The sequence below is a fragment of the Petaurus breviceps genome, unplaced genomic scaffold (assembly GCF_028583685.1).
Source record: "Petaurus breviceps papuanus isolate PSGF00001 unplaced genomic scaffold, PetGlider_PUasm1.0 118, whole genome shotgun sequence".
NCBI lineage: Eukaryota > Metazoa > Chordata > Mammalia > Diprotodontia > Petauridae > Petaurus > Petaurus breviceps.
Genome location: NW_027185616.1, coordinates 15,071,108 through 15,095,066, shown reverse-complemented (window position 1 = coordinate 15,095,066; position 23,959 = coordinate 15,071,108). Strand labels below are relative to the sequence as shown.

General features: G+C 39.8%; 1 protein-coding gene across 1 annotated transcript in view; it reads left to right on the top strand.

Annotated features, from left to right (window-relative positions):
* Positions 1-23,216, top strand: part of MUSK (muscle associated receptor tyrosine kinase) — a 221,111-nt gene extending 197,895 nt beyond the window's left edge. The window contains exons 12-17 of the mRNA XM_069086620.1: positions 2,265-2,353; positions 2,743-2,902; positions 7,029-7,221; positions 8,692-8,883; positions 11,418-11,566; positions 20,712-23,216. Of these exons, the coding sequence (XP_068942721.1) occupies positions 2,265-2,353; positions 2,743-2,902; positions 7,029-7,221; positions 8,692-8,883; positions 11,418-11,566; positions 20,712-21,394 (1,466 nt within the window). The 3' untranslated portion in view covers positions 21,395-23,216. The remainder of the gene's footprint in view (positions 1-2,264; positions 2,354-2,742; positions 2,903-7,028; positions 7,222-8,691; positions 8,884-11,417; positions 11,567-20,711) is intronic.
* The last annotated feature ends 743 nt before the right edge of the window (positions 23,217-23,959 follow it).

Genomic DNA, 23,959 nt, shown 5'->3' with positions numbered 1-23,959 from the left:
TCTCTCTCTCTCTCTCTCTGTCTCTCTCTCTCTCTCTGTCTCTCTCTGTCTCTCTCTCTCCACACCATACACACACGGACACACACAGACACACTGCTTTTAAAACCCTTAATAACCTGACCCCTTCTTATCTTTCCAATCCTTCTACACCTTACTTCTCCCCACCCCCAAACTCTACAACCCAATGACACTGGTCTCCTTGCTATTCTTCTTACAAAACGTTTCCAGCTCCCAACTTTTCATTGACTGTCCCAAATTCTTGGAATGCTCTCAAAGTCCTCAACTGGCATAGTCTTTGAGAACCCAGTACCAACTCTGGGCCACAATGAGGCATCGGATTACACCTTTAGTGGAGCCCAAATAGGTTATATTACAATATTAAGGCAGTTTGGAACTCAGAACTTATTTTTCCATAGGAACCACATTTTCAAGGGTGGTTACGTTCCCAGCCTAGCTCATAACTGCATATTTAATCCATGAAGTAGCATAAATGCTGTATATTTGTTTATTGGTTGCAATAACAGTAATTTAACAAAAATGAAATAATAGCAAAGCTAAGTGAGAAAGTTTCCCGTCAATGCTGATGCTTGAAAGCTTTCTCCCCTTACTACAAACCTCAAGTCTTTTCAATATTTAGGAAAATTTGGTCAACATTCACTTAGGCCCCCTCCCCTTCCTAAGAGGCAACAAAATTAAACCTGGCTCACCTGTTGGATTTTGCTGAATTGCTTCTTTCTTCCTCCTTAGTTTTTATTCTTTGTTACAAGGCATAATTTTCTACTGAGGGCACAGATTGTTTTGGGAATATAGGTGATATAAAAATGAGAGAAAGAAGATGAGGGAGGAGGGGGAGAAAAAAGAGGGAGAGAGAGAAAGAACATGGACGGGGAGAAGAGGGAAGACAGGGATAAAGAACGAGGCAGAGAACACCAGATTTGCATGCGTATGCATATGTATATATTTGTATATGTATATTTGTATATGTGTAGGTATGTGTGTGTGTGTGTGTTAGCCCTCTTTTGGCAGTACTTTGAAATGCTGGAACAAGATTAAAATGTATCTAGGAAATATTTAACAAAATAAAACTAAAACAGAACATAGATAATGTTAACAGGTGGTTTTCTAAGTAAGTATGCAGCCTGTAGGGATCTTTGTGTATGATTTACTGGGCTCCATTTCTATTTCAGTTTGACATCATTTGCTGAGAACACTGGAAAGTTAAATTTCTTGCCTAAGGTCACATAGACCAGTGTCGAATTCCTGGCTCCATAGGCAGCTTTCTGGTGTTATGCCACACTGAATTTTCTACTCTATACAATTATCCACTCATGAATTTGTAATTTAACTTAAACTCACCTTGTGTGTAGTAGAAAACCATGAGATGACGAATTAGGAAATCTGGTCTCTAATCCCAGGCTAGCTCACAACAGGACATTTAACTTATGAAGTAGCATAAATGTGATATGTTTGTGGGTTGCAATAATAGTAATTTAACAAAAGCAAAATAATAGAAAACCTAAGTGAAAAATAGTTTCGCTTCAGTGCTGATGTCTGAAAGTGTTCTTTCCTTCCTATCAACTTTGTCTTTTCAATGTTTGCCCAAAGTAGATGCAAATTTGGTTAACATTTGCTTAGTACCCCTCCCCGTTACTAAGAGGTAACAACGGGAGAGTTGATTAGTCCTCTTTCTGCCGATGAACTTACTCTATAATCTCTGGCTAGGGATATGAGCTCTCCCAGCCTCATTTTCTTGACATGTAAAATGACTGATGTCTAAGAACCACTTCTAAACTCAATCCTGTGATAACTAACTGCCTCAATGTCTTGCCAATTTACAGTCTGGGAGACAGCACTGTATAGGGTATAAAGAACTGGTCTCAGAGCCAGGAAGGGCTCTGATGCATACTAGCAATGCCATGCCGGGCAAATTGAATGACCTGTCAGAGTTGTAGTCTGCTCTCTAGGATAAAATCAAAGAGAGGGGAATGCTCTGCATTGATAGAGGAAGTTTCTTCCACCATAGAAGTCAAGTATTCCCTCTCTATCCTTTATAAGAATGTCATGAACATTCATGATACCATGGTAAGAAAATTTGTGCTTTTCTATTCCTACTATTACTAAGGTGATTTTCATTCTTCCTTTCCTCCAAATGTAGTGGGTTTTTAAACCTTCATTTGTTAAATTCTGACATGCCAATTGTTCCTTTGACATTAAAAGTTTACTTTGTATGTGGTTTCTTTGGTTTTTTTTCCCCTCTGTTTTAGCGACTTGCTATCAGGACAAGGGAAGATTGTACCAAGGTACTGTCAATGTCACAGCATCAGGCATTCCTTGTCAGAAATGGAGTGAACAGGTGAGCTTTTAAAAGACTCTTGGCACTCAGAAAGAAAATCATTTGTTGCTTAGCTATTTCACCTCTGTTTTTTCCATTGACTTTCTCTATTTGTTTCTGCTCAGTGCAAGACCAATAGATTAATATCTATGGGTAGATAGAGATGCCCTGTCTAGACTTCCTAGTTAATTGCTGCTGAACCCTGCCTCCTTGGTCTCTACCTCAATCATACAGTTTTCATTGTCTAATTCTTTAAGTGATCTGATTAGGAGAAGGGGAAGGAAAAAGGAAAGAATCATCTGATCTAATGAAAATTATAGCAAATCAAAGCTCCCAATGTCTGGATTTGATTTTGAAATAATCAGCTTTATAGACTAAGGATTGCTGACGATGCTATTTTTTTCCACCAGGCCCCCCAAGTACACAGAAGGACACCTCAGATGTTCCCTGAGCTTTCAAATGCAGAGAATTATTGCCGAAATCCGGGAGGAGACAGGGAACGGCCTTGGTGCTTCACAAAGGACCGAGCTGTAAGATGGGAATACTGCGCCATACCCCTCTGCACCAGTGGTAAGCAGGGTCAGGGCATCAATTAGTCCAGGTGCTAAATAGCAGATATTGATCACAATGGCCTAGAAAGTAGCTTACAACAAAAAACTGGCAGGACTTTTGTCTAACTCTTTGTCTAATATTCATTTCTGTCTAATATTCCTAATGTTTCCTCTTAGACTGAATTTTTAAAAATATTTTTAATGAAAAATTCTGAGTTCTAAATTATATGCTTTCCTCCCTCTTTTCCCTCCCTCCTCTCTGAGATGGCAAGCAATCAGATATGTCATACCGTGTTTCCCTGATAATAAGACACTGTCTTATTACTTTTTTGGACAGAAAAATACCAGAGGGCTTATTTTCAGGGGAGGGCTTATTTTAATGAACATTGACAGCAATTTTAATAAACAGGTAAATGTGAACAAAAAAATGTACCTTTATTCAATAAGCAAATCACTGGGGAAGAACAGGATGACGCGCTCACTGCTGCAGCTCTGATTGGATGCAGCTCGGAGCGCAGCGTGCATTTCACCGGGGGGGCGGGGGGGGACAGTGCATACAGAGGGTACCGTAATGTAGCATGTAGCAATCTCAATAGGGCTTATTTTCAGGGGAGGGCTTATTTTAGAGGAATCTTACACAGTAAGGGGAGGGATTATTTTCAGGATAGGTCTTATTATCGGGGAAACACGGTACATGTCTTGCCCTGAATTTTGAGATAAACATTTCCCTATTCTAGCACTGGTAAACAGAATCTCCAGTTTGGAAGAGTCTTGGCAGATTAAGAAGTCCAAATTCTATACATCAGTCAAGTCAATGAACATTTTTTTAAACACTTAACTATCTTCTAGGCGCTCTGTTGGGAATATAGATAGAAACAGAAAGAAAGGCAGCCCCTGCCCTCAAGGGGCTGACATTATAATGTGGGAAGACAGTAATGGGTGAGGAGGGAGAAGGTACCTGAGCAAGGGCATGGGAGAGAAAGGCAGGGACACAGCCTGGAGAGGAATGAACACATGACTGGCCTGGGCCCCCTCCTTCAGATGGTGGCTCTGGGAGGAACCAGTCAATAAGAAGAGGTTGCAGTTAGGGGGAGTACTTCCAGTGTGGAAACTAATCCAGAGTACCTTCCAGGGTGTGGTAGAGAAAGTCTCATGGAGATGAGTCAACATCTGTGACAAGTTTAGCTTCTGAGGGAAATACTATTGACCATCTTATGGGGTAACCCTTCTCAAACTGTTAGACAACTCTTTTATTTATAATTCAGTAAAAATCTGCCTATCAATAACTTTGGCCGAGTGGTTCTCATAAAAGCAAATCTGTTGTGCCCATTGGTAGGATGGTATGGTATAAAGAGTACTGAACTTGTAATCACAGAACCCAAATTTGAATCTAACCTTATTTCATACCTGTGTGACCATGGGCTAATCACAACTCCTTTAGGCCTTAGTTTTCTTATCTGTAAATTGGGGACATTGAACTAAGTGATATCTAAGGTCCCTTTCTAATGTAAATCTATGACCCTAAGTTTTATTTTTGTTTCTTAAATAGACCTGTGATTTCACTGGTATAGGTTGCTGTTGATGAGGAAATGTCTACATCAAAGTAGACCAGCATCTCCCTTGTAACTTAGTGTTAGAGAGTTACCTGGGGTACTGTGAATGGAAGTGATTTGCCCAAGGTAACAACCAGTCTATGTCCAAGTCAAGTCTCCCTAATCCCACTGCACTATACTTCCTCTTCATACTAAGATATTAACCTGAAAATGAAAAATTACATTCTCTTCTCTAAGTAAAGCCTAGATATACAGGTGAGAAAGAAAAGCCCTAGACATAAAATTAGGCAAAGAGTGAAAAAAGCAGGAGTCAACATTACATTATGTATGTCAGATTACATGGGTGTTATAATTCAGTCATTTAGTTGTGTCCAACTCTGTGGCCCCTGGGGACCATAGCACACCAAACTCTCCTATCCTCCACTGTCTCCCAAAGCCTGCCCAAGTTCATCTTCATTGTTTCTATGACCTTATCTATCCATCTCAACTTCTGCCATCCCTTTCTCCTTTTGCCTTCAGTCTTTCCCAACATCAGGGTCTTTTCCCATGAGTCTTGTCTTCTCATTTTGTGGTCAAATATTTAAGCTCCGGCTTCAGGATTTGTCCTTCCGATGAATAGTCTGAACTAATTTCTTTAAGATTACACTGCAGTTTCCATGATTAGCACTGAAATTATTTGTTCCCAAATTAAAATCCAAATCCTCAATAATTCTTCTTTTGCCGCACCTGAGTGAGCTATCAGATCTCTGAACAACACCTTCTCACCTTCGAGTTACCTCTTTTCAACTACATGCTTCAAAGGATGATACAAAGAACGGGATGAATTCAAGTTATGTACAATGCTTAGCAATGTACATAATAAGCAATTAATAATTAGTACTTTTGAATTTAACCATTATCTTCTTTGTTGGCTAAGTTATTTTCTCACTCCTAAATCTAGCTATCATGCTAGCAAGGCTTCAGTCAGAGAAGCAATGAGGTATGCTAGAGAGAAAATAGGAAGCTAGCAAGGGAGTCAGGAAGACTTGTTCAAGTCCCACCTCTTAACACATCCTGGCTGCCTGATCCTGGAACCTGTCAGTGCCCTAGCCAAGATTAACTTGCAGAGAAGCAGATCTGCATTGGTGAAGGGCCTTTCTATACCAGGAACTCCCCACACTGATAAAAACACATATCTGAACTCCCCTCAGAGTGTACACTGTTAATACTATAATGAAATTCATGAGATCCTTATATAAATTGCTATGTAAATATTAGCACTTTTTATTGTTTCTGATAACATGGTCTGCTATTGAAAACCTCTGATGCACCTTTCCTGAAGAATCATCGTAATGATTACAGGAGAGAATGACCCTCAAGAACCGTCTACGATAAAGTATTTCCTTTTAGCTGCTGCTTTTGTGGGAGCTGGGGAGGGCCATGGAAGTTGATCTTCTGAGATGTATGGGTAAAGGAAGCATAATTTTTTTTGGAGGGGAGAAGTCAAGGCAATTGGGGTTAAGTGAGTTGCCCAAGGTTACACAGCTAGTTAAGTGTCAAGTGTCAGTCCACGTTTGAACTCAGGTCCTCCTGACTCCAGGGCTGATAGTCTATTCACTGCGCCACCTAGCTGCCCCAGGAAGCATATTTTTGACAAAAACGAGTTCAGTTAATATTCATGGTTGTACTTACAATGTCACCAGAGTATGGTAAAATAAAATCATCCTGGGCCTGGGTTGTAGTCCTGTCTGTATGACATCTAGTTGACCTTGGATAAACCATGTTATCTCTCTCTCCTTAGCCTTCTGTGAACTCCTTGAAAAGATAGGGACTATGTTTGCTTCTTTTTGTATGCTGGGTTAAGCAAAGCAAGGCACCTAGTAGGGACTTAATAAATGTTTACTGATTGATCTGTCACATAAGAAGGGTAAACTAAATGAGGTCTGGGTCTCTTCAATGATAAACATCTCTGTTTTGAAGCAGTTTGAGACAATTCTTTGTCACAGCGGACAAAGTGCCAGACTTGGAGTCAGGAAGACCTGAATTCAAATCTAGCTGAGATACTTATCCGTGTAACCTTGGACAAGCCACTCACCCTAGGTCTGCCTCAGTTTCCCCAACCACAAAATGAAGATAAAAATAGTACGTCCCTCCCAGGGACGGAAGCTGTTATGAGGAGAAAATAAGACATTTGTAAAATGCTTTGTAAATCTTTGGGGTAGAGTGTCAGGCCTGGAGTTGAGAACATTTGAGCTCAAACCTGAATTCAGATACTCACTAGCTCTGTGACCCTGGGCAAGTTACTCAGCCCTGTTTGCCTCAGTTTCCTCATCCATAAAATGAACTGGAGAAGGAAATGGCAAGCCACTCCAGCATCTTTGCCAATAAAACTCCAAATGGCGTCACAAAGAGTCAGACGTAACTGAACCACAGCAATTGTAACCCTGGGGACTGGTGTTGATGTTTAGCTTAATGGATGAGTCACGTGGGCAATCAGAAGACCCCAGTCCCCAGGCACTAGACGCACAGTGCATCCCAGCTGACTTTCAGCGCAGAACCTCCTTTCACGTTTGCCACTGAACCAAAACCCATCATGTTTTTGTTTCCTCACAGTCTCCCCACTGGTAACAGCCAAGCCAAGTGCAGACATCCCAGATCGGCCTTCTTTGTCATCAGCATTTTCACCTACTTACTCCATGACTGTCATCATCGCCATCATCTCCAGCTTTGCGGTCATTGGTTTTCTCACCATGATTGCTCTCCTTTGCTGCCGCCGGAGGCGAAGACAGTGGAAAAACAAGAAGAGGTGAAACTATGCTTTTCTTGAGTCAGTCCCCTCAAGTAAGGAGAACAGTCTTGCTTTAGACAGCACAGACAAGAGTAAGGCCTGACTCCACTTAGTGTCCTCAGTCCTCCCTGTCATTCGTCATCCTGCATTGCAAGTAATTATCAAAAATAATTTGGCCTCTCTTGGTCCTAGAAGACAGATGGGGAAGTATATAATTCCCTCCTCTCCTTAGACAGGCAGAGGAATAGAGACATGCTGTCAGATATAATTTTGTTAGTTTTATTTAACTATTTTTCCTTGTTACAAGGCAGTGTTCAATTAAGGATGGGGGGGGGATATCAGAAAATGACTTTTTTAAAGCCGTCAATTAAACTTAAAAATAAATAGTCAGGTCTTTTAGAACAAAGGCCCATGGGATCATCTTTTGTTTTCATCAAAACAGGTGTTTGATGAATGTCAAAAATTGTTGTTACATGCAACTGGGAAATAAGATATATAGGTAATGGGGTATAGAAATCTATCTTGCCCTATGGCAAGGTAAATAGAAGGAGGAGAGAGGGGGTGATAGAAGGGAGGGCAGATTGGGGGAAGGGGTATTCAAAATGCACACCATCATGGGGTGAGGCACGGGGAGAGATGAGGAGAAAATCTGGAACTTGAAATCTTGTGGAAGTGAATGTTGAAAACTAAAAATTAATTAATTAATTAAAATTTAAAAAAAAATTAGGGGGGGCTAGGTGGTGCAGTGAATAGAGCACCAGCCCTGGAGTCAGGAGGACCTGAGTTCAAATCTGATCTCAGACACTTAACACTTACTAGCCGTGTGACCTTGGGCAAGTCATTTAATCCCAATTGCCCCTCCAAAAAGCACAATAAAAAAAAAGCTGTTTGAAAGAGTTAAAGATTTAGATTTATTTTTTGGCTTACTTGGCAGGGTAGATAGTTCCAAATGTACTGGGTAATTGTGTAACGATTTTAGTGGTATTGTTGGTAGCCATTATGGAACGTGTCAGATGATTAGAATACCCATCAGTCAACTAGCATTTATGAAGCATCTGTTCCTACTAGGTATTGTCTGAGGTAGTGTGCACACACGGGCAAGGAATGAAACAATCCCAATTGAACAACTGAAAAGAATTCTGTTTCTTTGAAATCGGTCTAGTGTTAAATCTGGAGTATGTCCAATAAAGTGAAAGTTTCTTGAGGGGAAGGAATTCTTTTTCTGTTTGTTTCATCTTTCTAGCCTTAGCACCCAGTGCAAAGCTGGGCCCGTGGGCACTTTTTAGGGGCTTATTATGTTGTACCGTATTCACATTGAGATCATATTAGTGCAAGATTTATGACGTTCCAGAAGGACTCCTTGGGTCCTTCCAGCCTTTTTGACCAAAAAACTAGGTGTTCTTGGAGGGTATTATTGCTGGGTAGAAAGAGCAAAAGAAGTCCCTACTTTAACCAGTCCTGAGATTTATGTACTGATCCTCTCTACAGGGAATCTGCAACCCCCACACTCACAACTCTCCCTTCTGAGCTCTTGCTGGACAGACTTCACCCCAATCCTATGTACCAGCGCATGCCACTCCTTCTGAACCCCAAACTCCTCAGCCTGGAGTATCCACGAAATAATATTGAATATGTGAGAGATATTGGAGAAGGGGCATTTGGAAGGGTCTTTCAAGCAAGGTAAAGTTTCTAATGAAAAAATGTTACTATTGCTGGAAGATGTGAACCTTTCCATTTGGAAGTAATTTTGGTGGCTTTTGTGAGGGTGTTGGGGGACATGAAAAAAAATCATTGAATTTTGATGTGTATAAAATTTTATATGACAGTTTTCTTTTTTTAACCAAATTATTACATTTCTTGATAAAAATTATATGCCTATTTAATTTGGCACCCACTATATAACACACTGTGGTAGCTGGCTGGTTCAGGGGATAGAGTTCAGGGATGAAAAGTCCCTTTTGCTTCAGTTTCCTCATTTGTAAAACAAGCCGGAGAAGGAAATGGTAAACCACTCCAGTATGTTTGCCAAGAAAACCCCCAATGGGGTCACAAAGAGTTGGACAGGGCTGAAAAATGACGGAAATACAACACATACACAGAGTTAAGGATCAGGGTACATGGGAAAGAAAATAAGTGATGAAGAACAAATGTAAACACAATCATATGGAACTACAGGTATTTAAGAATCAGTTAAAGCAAAGAGATTATTTAATGCTGCAGAGTGGGAATGGAACTTAAAGACAAATTGTGACTCTGCCACTTACTACCCATTCTTTGGTCCTTAGATAAGTCTCTTCACCTCTTTGAGTCTCAGTTTCCTCATCTGTAAAATGAGGTGAGTGGACTAGTTGGCATCTAAGACCCTTTTCCACTTTAAATCTGGGCTCTCATTATCCTTGTTTATTCATACAATGACTTTTTAATATAGTGCATTATTTCCAATGAACAATTTCCAAATTCACTTACCTATTTTCTATGACTATTCTTTTTCATTTCAAGATCACTTTAAATCATTGTTTTAAAGATTATTCTCAAATTTTTCTTCTCTTGCAGACAATAATCCTCCTGATTATGGTGTAGGAATAAAAACACAAGTTTAGGAGCCAGAAGACTTTAGTGGTGGTCTTGGCTCTGCCAGTAACTTGTCGCCTTGGGTTGGGCCAAGTAACTTCCCCTCTCTCAGCCCCAGGTTCCTCATCTCTCGGGTAAAGATTACTATAGAGTAATCTTAGAGATTAGATCATCTGCAATGTCCCTTTAAACTCTAACATTTTATGGTTCTATATAGATTAATGGATTAATTCTATAAAAAAAAGGAGAGATAAAATGAAATGTGTGTTTAAAAAAATGAAAAACCATGTTAGAATGAAAGGATCACTTTGGATTTCAACATATCTTTTCATTCCCTAAAGCTGATAACCATTATTTTCATTTTCACAACAACTTTGTTTTATGTCCCTCCTAAAAACTTTTCTTTAACAGGTGGTCAGGTCTTAAACATTCAATTAGACCTGCAAAAACCTGATACCACCCACACTTACCAAGGCCACTGGATACCTTCCATTGGCCCAAAGCAGTATGGATAGCAGTAGAGGCTAGCAGATCACACCAAGCAATATATTTTTCCAAGTTGTACCCAAGAGAAAAGTATTGTCAATAACCTCCAAATTGCAGCTGTCATAATGCAGGGCTGAGGAGTTCTAAGCCAGACCTATTATTTGGAAACATATTAGAAATATCGGTCCTAGGGCAGCAAAGTTAGAGCTTCCTGGAGTCAGGAGGACTTGAGGTCAAAACCAGTCTCAGATACTTACTAGCTGTGTGAACCTGGGCAAGTCAGTTAACCTCAATTGCCACTCCCCCCCACCCCCCCCAAAAAAAAACCAAAAAACTTTGGTCTTGGATTCAGATCTTCTTACATTAATAAACAAGTTAAAATGTTAAATTTATCTTAACTTCTTTCTTGTGGAATCTAGTTTCTGCTAGTAAGAGAGAGTACTTCTCATTATAGAGACAGAGTTCTTAACCTGAGCTCCACAGGAAGATTTCAGGGTTTCCACAAAAGGGGAAAATACATCTTTATTTTTAATACTCTCTAACTGGAATCTACCATTTCCTTCAATTATTTAAAAAGATTACTTTGAAAAGACATCCGTAGTTTTCACCAGATTGCTAAATGTATGCATGGCATGCACAAAAAGATTAAGAATACCAGGTGGAGGTGGGCAGGAGAGCCTAACGGGTAAGCTCTCTACACAGAGTCAGGAAAGTCTGGCTTCACATTTTTTGCCCAGCTACTCTCTCATGGTGTGACCCAGAGTGTGTCACTTAAAGTCTGATTCCCTCAGTTTACTCTTCTGTAAAATGGGGATAATAATAGCAATTACCTCATAGGGCCAAATGGGATAATATATGTAAATTACTTTCCAAACATAAACATCATCTTTTCCTCTGAAGAGGCATCCATATTGGTCTGAGTAAAGACCACATCCCTAAAATAAAATCTCTCTGAAAAGGAAAAAAAAATAATTGAAATAACACCAATTTTGGGCCATCTTAATATTAAAACCAGAATTGGGGAGAAGTCACACTTAGCATTGTTGCTGTAGCCTCTGTTCAGACCATTATTTTGATTAGACACTAAGTCTTTCAGCGTGGAGGATGGGGGTGGGCTACAGCGTCCATGAACACTGATCTCCATTTTTGATTCTCAGAGCTCCAGGCCTACGACCGTATGAGCCTTTCACCATGGTGGCAGTGAAGATGCTGAAGGAAGAAGCCTCGGCAGACATGCAGGCGGATTTCCAGAGGGAGGCGGCCCTCATGGCAGAGTTTGACCATCCAAACATCGTTAGGCTCCTAGGTATGAAAGGACAATGCACGACCAGGCCTTTCCTCGGGAAGCTATGGATCATTCCCAAAGCTGGCCCTCCTGAAGCTCAGATCAGTGATGGTGACTCTCCTCACCCACATAGGGAAGCTTGGATAATTTGCAATGTAAGGCACAATGAATTAGCAATTATAGGATCAGGTGATTTAAAGCCAAAGTGGTTTTCAGGGATCTCAGAGTCTAAGTTCCGGGGGTGGGGAACCTGCAGCCACACATGGCTCTTTGACTGTCAAAGGACCACACTTGAGGACCTAGAAGCCACATGTGGCCTCGATACCACAGGTTCCTCATCCCTGACAAGCTCATTTTGAAGGTAGGACCTGTGGCATTCCCCTCTTCCATGTGGGGTTCCCAGAAGCCTGAAGGCTTTGGTGAAGACTGATCTTGGCCAGTGAAAACCTCATTCCCCGGCATTTGATGCTAACAGGTATACATAGTAAAACTAGGAATTCGGGCTAGGTGGATGGAGAACACTCTTTAGCTTATTAGCTTCTCTGACTTGAGTTCTTTGGCATCAAAACCTAAGCACTATGTTTTGGCCAGCAAAATCTTTAGTCTCCTTACAAACAGATGAGGGTGCTGAGATGTGGAAGACAGGAAATGACTTAGACCTGAGGCCAGCAGCACAGCAAGGAATTGAACCCTGGGGGGTTGCGTGACACTGTTTCCAAAGTTCTTTACACCATACCCTGCTGTCTCTCATAGAAGAGCAGTCTATTGCAGGGATAGGTGATTTATTACCCTGCTTCCAATGAATATCACCAGCATTAGTTGTTGGTGGCCTTCAAGGCATCGTGGCTACCTCTTTTTTAATTTCTCTATTTTCTCCCTTTCTTGCTTCCTTTCTGGATGACCAGTTATCAGATAATATTATAATGGGCTGGTGATAGATGATCTCTGAAGGTTCTAACCTTCTGGCTAACATTCTGTGATTCCCTCTCTCTCGCCTCTGTATCAGAAATCTCCACATGGCACCTGTGGGCATCTGTTAGACCCCAGAGGGGCACTCATAGGCCCTAAAAATAGCAAAATGTGTCCAGTGATTAGATGCATGCACTAGAAGTCATGTGATCTGCTATTCTGTGACAATTACATCACTGTTCACACAACTCAGTTTCTCCATCCATGCAACACCTTTGTTTGACCGGGGTCAGAAAGAGCAAGATGCCTGGAAAATACTTTGTATTTCTCAGGGGGAAAAAGAAGCTGTAAGTAAGCAAAAGGCAGTTAGGTATATTCCCAAGAAGAAGCTGGCTACCCTGTGATAGAACTTCCCCATTGCCTCAATCCCTTCTTTTCTGGTTTGGTTCTCAAGAAACCATTAATATCCATGTTGCTTCCTGATATTCTATATGTATGTAATAGAAAGCATTTATGTCATCCTTTATATTTATTGTGTGAGATGATCTTTGCAACAACCAAGTCAGGTAATGTTAACAATAATGACAATGTTATAATTATTACAGCTAATGCTTATATCACACACAGAGTTTAGAAAGTTACATATATATTAAATACAGGGCAGCTAGAAGGTCACAGGAAATAGAGTGTTGGGGCCAGAGTCAGGAAATCGTGAGCTCAAATCCATCCTTGGGCAGTAGCTCGCTGTATGACCTTGGGCAAGTTACTTAACCTCTGTTTGCCTTTATATTCTCATCTGTGAAGTGGAGATAACAATAGTTGCTACCTTGCATAGTTGTTGTAAGGACCAAACGAGATAATAATTATAAAGCATTTAGCACCGTGTTGGGCACAGAGTAAGCTGTATGTAAATGTTAGTTGTATGTGTGTATACGTATATATGTATCCACATAGATATGCATATGCACACATGTGTATGTATATTAATGTATATAAATGTACATATGTGTATATATGTGTCCATATAGGCATGTATATGTGTGTATGTATATAAATGTACATATATGTAGATATGTGTCCATATAGGTATGCATGTGCACGTATGTGTATGTATATAAATGTACATGTATGCATAAATGTGTCCATATAGATATGCATGCACACACATGTGTGTATATTAATGTATATAACTGCACATACATGTATATGTGTGTCCATATAGATATGCATTGCACACATGTGCATGTATATTAATGTATATAAATGTACACCTATACATGTATGTGTGTATACGTATATATGTATCCATATAGATATGCATACGCACACGTGTGTGTATATTGATGTATATAGATATATACATGTATGTGTGTATGTGTATATATGTATCCATATAGATATGCATATGCACACGTGTGTGTATATTAATGTATATAGATATATACATGTATGTGTATATGTAGATATGTGTCCATACAGATATGCACATGCACACATGTGTATATATATTAATGTATATAAATGTATATATGTGTCCGTATAGATATGCATGTGCACACATGTGTATGTATATAAATGTACACCTATACATGTATGTGTGTATATTTATATATGTATCCATATAGATATGCATATGCACAAATGTATATGTATATTAATGTATATAAACATTCAACTATACATGTATGTGTGTATACGTATATATGTATCCATATAGATATGCATATGCACACATGTGTGTATATTAATGTATATAGATATATACATGTATGTGTATATGTAGATATGTGTCCATATAGATATGCATATGCACACATGTGTATGTGTATTAATGTATATAAATGTACACCTATACATGTATGTGTGTACGTATATATGTATCCATATAGATATGCATATTCACACATGTTTGTGTATATTAATGTATATAAATGCACACATATACACGTCTCCATATAGATATACATATGCACACATGTGTATGTATAGAAATATGCATGTATATATGTGTGTACATATATCCACATAGATGTGCATGTGCACGTGTATGTGTATAATGTACACATATACATGTATCTGTGTATACATATATGTATCCATATAGATGTGCATATGCACACATGTGTATGTGTATAAATGTACACACATACATGTATGTGTGTGATTTGATTCTCACAACAACCCTGTGAGTAGATGCTATATTATCATCCCCAGTTTGCAGAGGGAACTAAGGTAGGCAAAGACTGTGGCTTTCCTAGGGTCACACAGCTAGAAAGTTTCCTGAGGCAGTATTTGAACTCAGGACTTCCTGATTCCAAGCAGATCTCTATGCACTGCTCCACCTAGCTTCCAGTCAGATGAAATACAACTAGACAGATGAAGACATTGGACTTTGAAGGGTGGAGTGACTTTTTCAGCAGTTGGTAAGTAGCAGAAGCCCATTCACACCCTGTATCCCCTGACTTTGGGGCCCTTCTCACTCCACCCTTCTATTGTCCTACTGAGTGCCAGACAACACGTCTATTCTATCTTCACAGCCCTTCAACTTTTAAGAGTTTTTTTGGAAATACAGGCTTACAAATGATTTTTAAAAATCTTACACAATTGTGTATTGGAAGCATCTACAAAACACTTTTACATATAACCTTTACATAAGCTTCTTAGTAATTCGACACAAGGCATCTCTGCTTTCCCAGATTCCAACATGAAGAACCACTTCAAAGTACAGGAAAGGCGACCAAATGCAGGAACCCACTGGCCCTTCTTCCCCCTTATTCTGTTTTACTTTTTATTTCTGACACCTTCTATTTAAAAGAAAAAAAATCATCTCAGAGTTCTATTGTGAACCTTTTGGTTCTATCTATTACTGTCTGGTTTATTTCTGATATATACCATATTCCTGAGACAATGTTGGAGTCAGGAAGACCTGAGTTAAAATCCTTACTCATTACTACTAGCTGTGTGACCCTGGGCAAGTCATTTTACCCCATGGGCCTCAGTTTTCTCACCTGTAAAATGAGGGAGTTGAACTCAATGACCTCTCTGATCCCTTCCCACTCCAAATCTATGATCCTATGTATCTGAAATACAGAGCATTGTTTACTATATCACAGAGGTTGACTACTTAGAGAAGGGGTGGAACACTGGACTTAGCATTAGGAAGATTTGAGTTCAAGTTCCACATCAAACTCTTAATAGCTGTGTGACCCTGGGCAAGTCACCTTACCTCCTTCAATGGGGATCAATAATAGCATCTACTGATCCAGCCTTTCTGGAGAGCAATCTGGAATTATGCCCAAAGGGTTGTAAATACTTTCATACCCTTTGATCCAGCAATACCACTCCTAGGGTTATATCCCAAAGAGATCATAGAAATGGGAGAAAGACCCATATGTACAAAAATGTTTATAGCAGCTCTTTTTGTGGTGGCAAAGAATTGGAAATTAAGGGGGTGCCCATCAATTGGGGAATGGCTGAACAAGTTGTGGTATATGCATGTTATGGAATACTACTGTGCTATAAGAAACGAGGAGCAGACAGTCTTCATATATACCTGGAGAGGCTTATACAAACTGATGCTGAGTGAGAAGAATAGAACCAGGAGAAAATTGTACACAATTACAGACACAACGTATGTGTGATGACCAACTTTGATAGACTGGACTCTTCTCAGCAGTGCAGTGATATAAGTCAATCCCAAAAGATGCATGATGGAGAGAAAAATGTGCCTCCAGAGAAAGAACTAGAAAGAACTAAGTTTATATCCAGGTGGAAGCAAAATACCTGATCTTTTTCCTTCTCTTATTTGGTTTTATGTCCTCTTTACCATTTTTTCATTCCAGCTGGTACAATCCGTCCTTATAACCTGACTAATGTATAACGTGAAAGTATTTACAGATCCTATACTTGACTATAAGCCGCCACGGGGTGGGGGGAGAGGAAGGGAGGGAGGGGGGCAAAATGTGAAACTCAAGGAATTGTGGAATTGAATCCTGTAAACTAAAAGGAAACAAACAAATTAATAAAAAAAAATAATAGCATCTACTTCCTGGGGCTGTTGTGAGGAACAAATGTGATAATATTTGGAAACAGCTTTGAAAACCTTGAAATGTTATTATATAAACATTACCTGTTATCATCATTGTTCCTCCTCCAAGCTACTGTCACAGCCTGGACTGCAAGAACAGAATAATAAGGAGGTTCGTGCTCTTTTAAAGTGTGAAAGGTGCTGGACTGGAACCCCAAGGGACTCAGAAGTCTCTTATAGAGAGCTTTCAAACTCCAATCCCAGGCCCTGTTGACTTGTCTCTCCAAACACCGAGTACTCAGCTCTGTTGAAACATTTGGGATTTCACAATAACCCAGACCACTGGGAGTAATGAGTTGTCTTTCAATCACAGACTTTGCATGGTTTAAGAATAAGCCCTACAGTATGCATGGCAAAGTAACCCCTAGCAACAGGATTGTCTATATTGCTCAATAGAGAGCTCAGAAGGAGGCTGATGTTGCTGGAGCTGGCCATGCCTTGTAAACGCTCAGTCTCGTTTTCCTGATATTTATTCTTTTCAGTAGTATTCTCAACCATGTTTCCTGAACAGTTTCTATATCTTGGAAGGAAATAGCATTGAGAAGAAAGAGCTAGAAAAACATTAAGGAACTCAGCCTAGAAAAATGCTTCTTTAAAAAAAATTACTTATTTAAAGCAATCGGGGTTAAGTAACTTGCTCAAGGTTACACGGCCAGTTATTTCTGGGTGTGGTGCTGAGTATCAGAGCCCAGATTCGATCCCAGGTCATCCTGACTCTGAGGCCAGTGCTCTTACTCATTGTGCTACCTGGCCGCCCCAAATTATTTTATTTTTAATTTATGGAATAAAACATTTCCATAATATGGTAAAATTTTTAAAAAAAGATGATTACACATGGAATAGCAATGCTATTATGTACAATTTGCATTTCCTTTTAAATATATAAGAAAGGATAGCATTTCCTATGCAAGGAGCCTAGTGAGATTCCTACATCAGGGCCTTCAGATCCTTGGGCCAAACATCAGTCCTTTCTAAGTACAACAAATGCGTTCCAGCATGGACATTCCAACACTCTTCAGTTTCTCAATCTATAAGTTAGAAAAAGGCGTAAGTGCCTCAGATATTTACAGAATTCTGGAACTTAAGAGAACCTTAAATCATCTGGTCCCACCTCATCACTTCACAGATAAGGAAACTGCAGCCAGCTGCAGAGACTTGTTCTGAGATCAGTTAATGACAGAGCTACACCCAGAACTCAGGGTTTCTGATTCCCAGATTATGGCTTTTTCTGCTTGACCTTAAGATGACCTACCATCCAAGAATAAAAGGAGAATTGTTAGGGGGAAAACCTTGCTACTCTTAAGAGAGGGTTGATGTAAAAAAACAATCATTTATAACTGTCATGTGTCAGACAGCAAAGAATGGCGCCTAACACAGTGCCTTGTGAATAGTAGAGAATAACTGTTAGTCATTATCAGAAATTCAATAGTAACTAAAGTTTATAAAATGATTAATGTATATTATCTTATTTAATCTTCACAGTTCTAGAAGTGTGTTATTATTAATCCCCATTTTACAGATGAGAAAACTGAGGCTCAGAGAGGTATCTTGCCCAGGATCACACAACTAGTTAAAAGTCTAATGGGGAATTAATATCCAGGTCTTATTTATACCAAGTGCCATTCTTTGTTCTCAGATACATTCTATATTTTCTATTTTGGGGAAGTTATGAGACATGCACAATTAACAACCTAGAAAACCATAGACAGGATCTTATTAAATACCTTCACAGGTAGAATAATATATTATTTCTAGAGAAATTTCCAGAAGGAACATCCAATTACCCAGAGTAATAAGGTGTAGTAGTTTATTAATTTATAATTGCATCTATAGGGATATGCTGATTGATGAAGCTCCTAAAACAAGAAATCTTAGTAAAATCTCAAGATCAGGAGGTTAAGGGCTGGGAATGTGGTGTCAGAAAGAAAGAGAAAGATTTGATATTCAAATTTTTACCTGCTTAGGCACCTGAAAATGGCATTTTCTCAGTAGTTCTGAATAAGAATTTCAAAATTAAAACTCTTTAGTGCCTCCAAAAATCTTAGGGCATTTTAAAATGTTCTTCATTCATGTGCTATCTTTTCTATTATCATCACTGATAGAAAAATAATTGCAGTAATGCTTTTACGTTTATATAGCACCTCCTAGTTTTCAAAGCCATGTACACATATTATCACACGAGTATTTCAGTGCCCTGTAAGATTGATGGGGCAGGTATTATTATTCCCATTTTATAGATCAACAAATTGGACTAAAGAGTAAAATGCTGCCAATGGACCATTAAATTACTAGGGTGGAACTTCGCTCCTGGTCCACCATTCAGCTTCAGATCGAAACAACAATGAAGCAAAAATGTAATTTTTCTAGTTCTTGACTCTCTTAAGAGTTGAAGGGAACCTCAAAGATCACCTAGTCAAAGTCTCACTTGAAGCATGAAAGAGAAGGAGGGAGGGCAGAAGGAAGGAAAGAAAGAAGGAAGGGAGGGAGGGGGGAAGGGAAGAAGGAAGGAATCCCCTATAGTATTCTCAACAAGTGAATATCTAACTTACATACAATTCATTACCTGCTGAGGTTATTTAGTAATTAGGTCATAGATCTTAGACAACCATAAAGACCTCACGAGTCCTCTAGTCCAATCTCTCATTTTACAAATGAGTAAATTGAGTCCCAGAGAGGTTAAGTGATTTCTCTATCACCTCTAATTTTTTCTGTCCCTGTGTTTTTCTTAGGGCAGCTAAGCAGCATAGTAGCCATTATCTTTTTTATGTCCCCTGTCACTTTCAATTTATATAGTTTGCAGTCCACTAAGATCCCCAGAACGTTTTTCACACAATACATGTTCTTAATCTTACTACCAATGATGCCAAGTGAAAGGATCAAGAATCCCAGGAAAGAGTCGTTGCCTTTGGATTAACTACTTTGCATTCCTTACAGAAGACACTTCCAGCTAAAAACCTACTAATGACATGTTGTACTCTCACTTCCAAGGTCTTTCTTCTTTCTTCCCTTTTCTGTGTCACGTGTTTTCACATTTGAAGTTCTTTTCATAGATACAGATCTCTCTGCTTTCTCAGAATCTTTTTTTTTCTTCCTCTTTATGGTCCCCATTTTGGTCATTTCCTTAACCTTGTCAAGGAATATTTTCTCCCTACCACTCCCCTGCCCCACTAATTAACCACAGAATAAAACATACCTCCTACCCTTTTCCCTTCTCTTTTGTACTCAGTATATATTCCCCAGATCCTGCTGTGATAGCTAGAGCTTTTCGTAAGCTGGAGGGGGAAAGGCTAGAAATGATTGACATATCTGACATATATATGACAATATTAGGGAATATGATGGGGGGTGGGGTATTGGAGGATGGGGAAAAGGGGAACATCCAGACACTGGGATGTTGGAAGAGCTCAAGACAGGAAGGTGGGTGGCACTGACAGGTTCGGTCAGGGACAGAGGTTCAAACAGGGGAGTACATCATGGTGTTGAGACCCCTACAGTGTATGGAGGTCCAGATAGGCAGGTAGCCAACTAACAGCAGGAAAATTTGGTAGCAAAACCTAGTTATGCGGACTGGCCTTCAGGAATAGAATGCTAGTACCTAGAAAGACTGATGATAAGGCAAAAGAACAGTTGTAGAAGAACAAGCCAAGGATTCAGTTATTGGAAAGGCTCTAAAGATCCATAGAAAAGATGAGCTGATACTGAGTTATGGGCCTAGGCTTCCTTATGTTCCCCATAATCCAAGGTAGAGTTGAGTCCAGAATTGGGAATTAAATTGCCCCAATGATCAAAGTTAGAGGGATATGGAATGGTGAAGCAGGGAGATCTCATCAAATCTGTTATGTTGGAAATTCCATTTTGGATATGGATTGGATTATATAGCTGCTGATGCCAATATAATTATATGATTTTTGTGGTGATTACACTTTAACTCCAATGGCCAAGGCATGGTGATATCATAGAAAGAACACAGCCTCTAGAATCAAAGAACCTGTGAGCCAATCCCATCTCTGACACTGTGATCACCATCTAACCTCCATGGGCCTCAGTTTCCCTTACATGACCTCTAGGTCCCTTCTAGCACTAGATCTAAGGCCCTAGGATCCCGTGATCACTTTTCCTGCCCTCTATGTGATCTGGCAAACATAACTGACCATACTGTTTTGATTTTAGGAGTGTGTGCTGTTGGTAAACCGATGTGCTTGCTGTTTGAATACATGGCCTATGGGGACCTCAATGAGTACCTCCGAAACATGTCACCTCGGACAGCGTGCAACCTCAGCCACAGTAACTTGGCTCCCAGGGTCCGACTGTCCAGCCCGGGGCCCCCTCCCCTCTGCTGTGCTGAGCAGCTCTGCATAGCCAGGCAGGTAGCAGCTGGCATGGCTTACCTCTCAGAGCGCAAGTTTGTCCACCGGGACTTAGCTACCAGGAACTGTCTGGTGGGTAATAATATGGTGGTGAAGATCGCTGACTTCGGCCTTTCCAGGAACATCTACTCAGCAGACTACTACAAAGCCAACGAGAACGATGCCATCCCCATCCGCTGGATGCCCCCAGAGTCCATTTTCTACAACCGCTACACAACAGAGTCTGATGTCTGGGCCTATGGGGTAGTCCTTTGGGAGATATTCTCCTATGGCCTGCAGCCCTACTATGGGATGGCACACGAGGAGGTGATCTTCTATGTAAGGGATGGCAACATCCTCTCCTGCCCTGAGAACTGCCCGCTGGAGCTTTACAATTTGATGCGTCTCTGTTGGAGCAAGCTTCCTGCAGACAGGCCCAGCTTCACCAGTATTCACCGCATTCTACAACGCATGTGTGAAAGGGCAGAAGCAGCAGTGGGTGTCTGAGATGGGCTGACGTCAACCGAGGCACCTCATAACCCCGTCGTCCCCCCATCCGTTGAGGGGATCCAAAGCCAAGCTTGCCAAGGCCAGGGTAGGGCAGAGCTATGGCAGACATGAGAAAAATGGTTCCTTGAGGCTTTGGGGAGAGGGGCTAAATGAGATAGTGACAAAATTCACATGGTAAAGAGAGCACTTGTGAGGAGTGGTCCATTCGCCAGAGAGTACACAGTGTTCTAGATAATGGAACCTCTTCCCACCTAGGGAAAGTTATCATCCATATTTTACCAAAGATGACTTTATCCTCTCACCTCCTCAATAGCTAACAGCAGCATCTGGTTCCTCTGTGTTAATTATCAGTATGAAATGGGGGTCAGGGCTTTGATGAGATAAAACGGCCCACCAGCTTAATTCTGAGGGCTGCTTTTGAGTTCCTCTTCTAAGTCTTTTGGGTTCTTTAACATTATTTCTTCTTTGATGGATATGAACTCTCTCTTTATATCTTTCATTTTATATTCCCTTTTAACCATTTTAAATGTCATTTAAAAAAATAAATGTGTCTTATTGTGTTTGGACTTTTGATTTCCTTCTACGTTCTTTTTAACTGTTTCTTATTCCTTTGAACCTTATCTAATAACTTCCTCTCCCCTTCCTCATCAAAGCTCTCTTCTAACTTTTCTTAGAAAATGTCTTCGTATCCTAAGCTCTTCCCTTTTCTCAGTTTTGTTTTTGGGTTTTGTTTTTTTTTTGTCTCAAACTCTTAAGCTTTTAGCTTCCACTTCTCATTGGCCAGAATGTTGTGCCTTCCTTGATTTCTAGCATATAGCTATGTCTATGTATGTATATATATATATATATATATATATATATATATGTATATGTATATATGCACATACACACTTCTATATCTATACATGTGTATATGCACACACATGTATATGTGTGTGCGTATACACACACATATATGTGTGTATGTATCTCCTATTGAATTTTCCTTTCCCTCTCTTTTTTCTAGTCCTCTGTCTTTTCACCCTCTTTTTAACATATAAATTGGGGGATATGGAGGACTAAGAAAGGGTTAAAATAGTTAGCAGATTACTACATCAATATTTTCTGGAACGAAGTTCAGTAGTTGTCTTCTGGATTGACTTACGTACAGATCTGAGATGGAGCCACACCAGGAACATGGGAGACAATATATTTTTTTTTCCTTAAGGCTGCTCATTTTCTTTTCTTTTCCCTTTTATAATCTGATGGAGAGAGTTGTTTTCCCTCAGTTATATTATCAGATCCTAGTAAGCATTTCAGAAATACCTTCCAGATGGAAAATTATAGAGAGATGCACACACATGTGGACTTGAATTTGCTTCAACACTCAATCTTTTCTTGTGCACTCTACTCTGTCCATTTGGGGGGACAAAACATCATGATGTTACTGATTCGGTTATGATTTATAAACAGTAAAAAGATACAAAGAATATCAACAGAGTGTTGTGCTCTCAGGCAGCTGGGTCTCAGAAAGGCAGCTGTCCAGGGCCCCACATGATATCTCATCTTTGGAATAAATATGAACACCATGGATTTATTCTTGGAGGAGAATAGACATAACTTCCTCTGGAAACTCAATTAAAGCAAAGAAAAAGGATATCCCTAGTGAATTGGGGGGGGGGAGGGTTGAAATCAATATGAATTCAAAATTTGATTTAGAGAATATTTTGTAAAAGAATTACTCTAAACTATTTTCAGAAACTTAAAACTAGTCTAACAAAGTTTTATTAAATGGAAATTTTGGAGGGAAATTCTGTAATGAATAAACAGTTGTACAGTACCTATCAGTTGCATGTCAATGATGTTCCTAAAGTATTTGAAACTGTGGTTTTCTCTCAGGAAGGAGGGACCTGTGGCCTTGAGGCCACATGTGGCCCTCTAGGTCCTCAAGTGTGGCCCTGTGACTGAACCCAAACTTCACAAAGGGCTGCACTTGACAGCCTAGAGGGTCACATGTGGCCTCAAGACCACAGGTTCCCCACCCCTATTCTAACATTCCTGTTACAAGCTTTTCATACTATCAGTTTGCTTAATGGGGCCTCTCTTCAGAGGCACTTTTAAAGACCAAGTTTAAGCCAACCCCTCATACAATTAAAATCAATTCAAATTATTGAGACACAGAGGTCTATTACATAGTCCTTGTTTTTAGGCCCATTCCCATAAGTAGCCACCTGACCATATGCTGATGTTTATTTTCACTGATGCTATCTAGCCAAGATCAATCACTATATTAAAAGGAAATAACTCTGGCAAGCTTATGCATGTTTTATCTAATTTTTAGTCTTTTATATCCACTATTCTAAATAAATATATATACTTTTATGTATACAATAAAATCCATTAACACTCCACATTACAACCGAAAACACTTTAGTCATCCACCAGTCACTTAAGACCAACCTAAGATTTCAAATATCAAATACTTGCAAGGAACAATCCATAAGCCTTTCTCAAAATTTCTTTATCCCAGGGTGGCCAGGTAGCACAGCGAGTAAGAGTACCGGCTCCAGTGTCGGGATGACC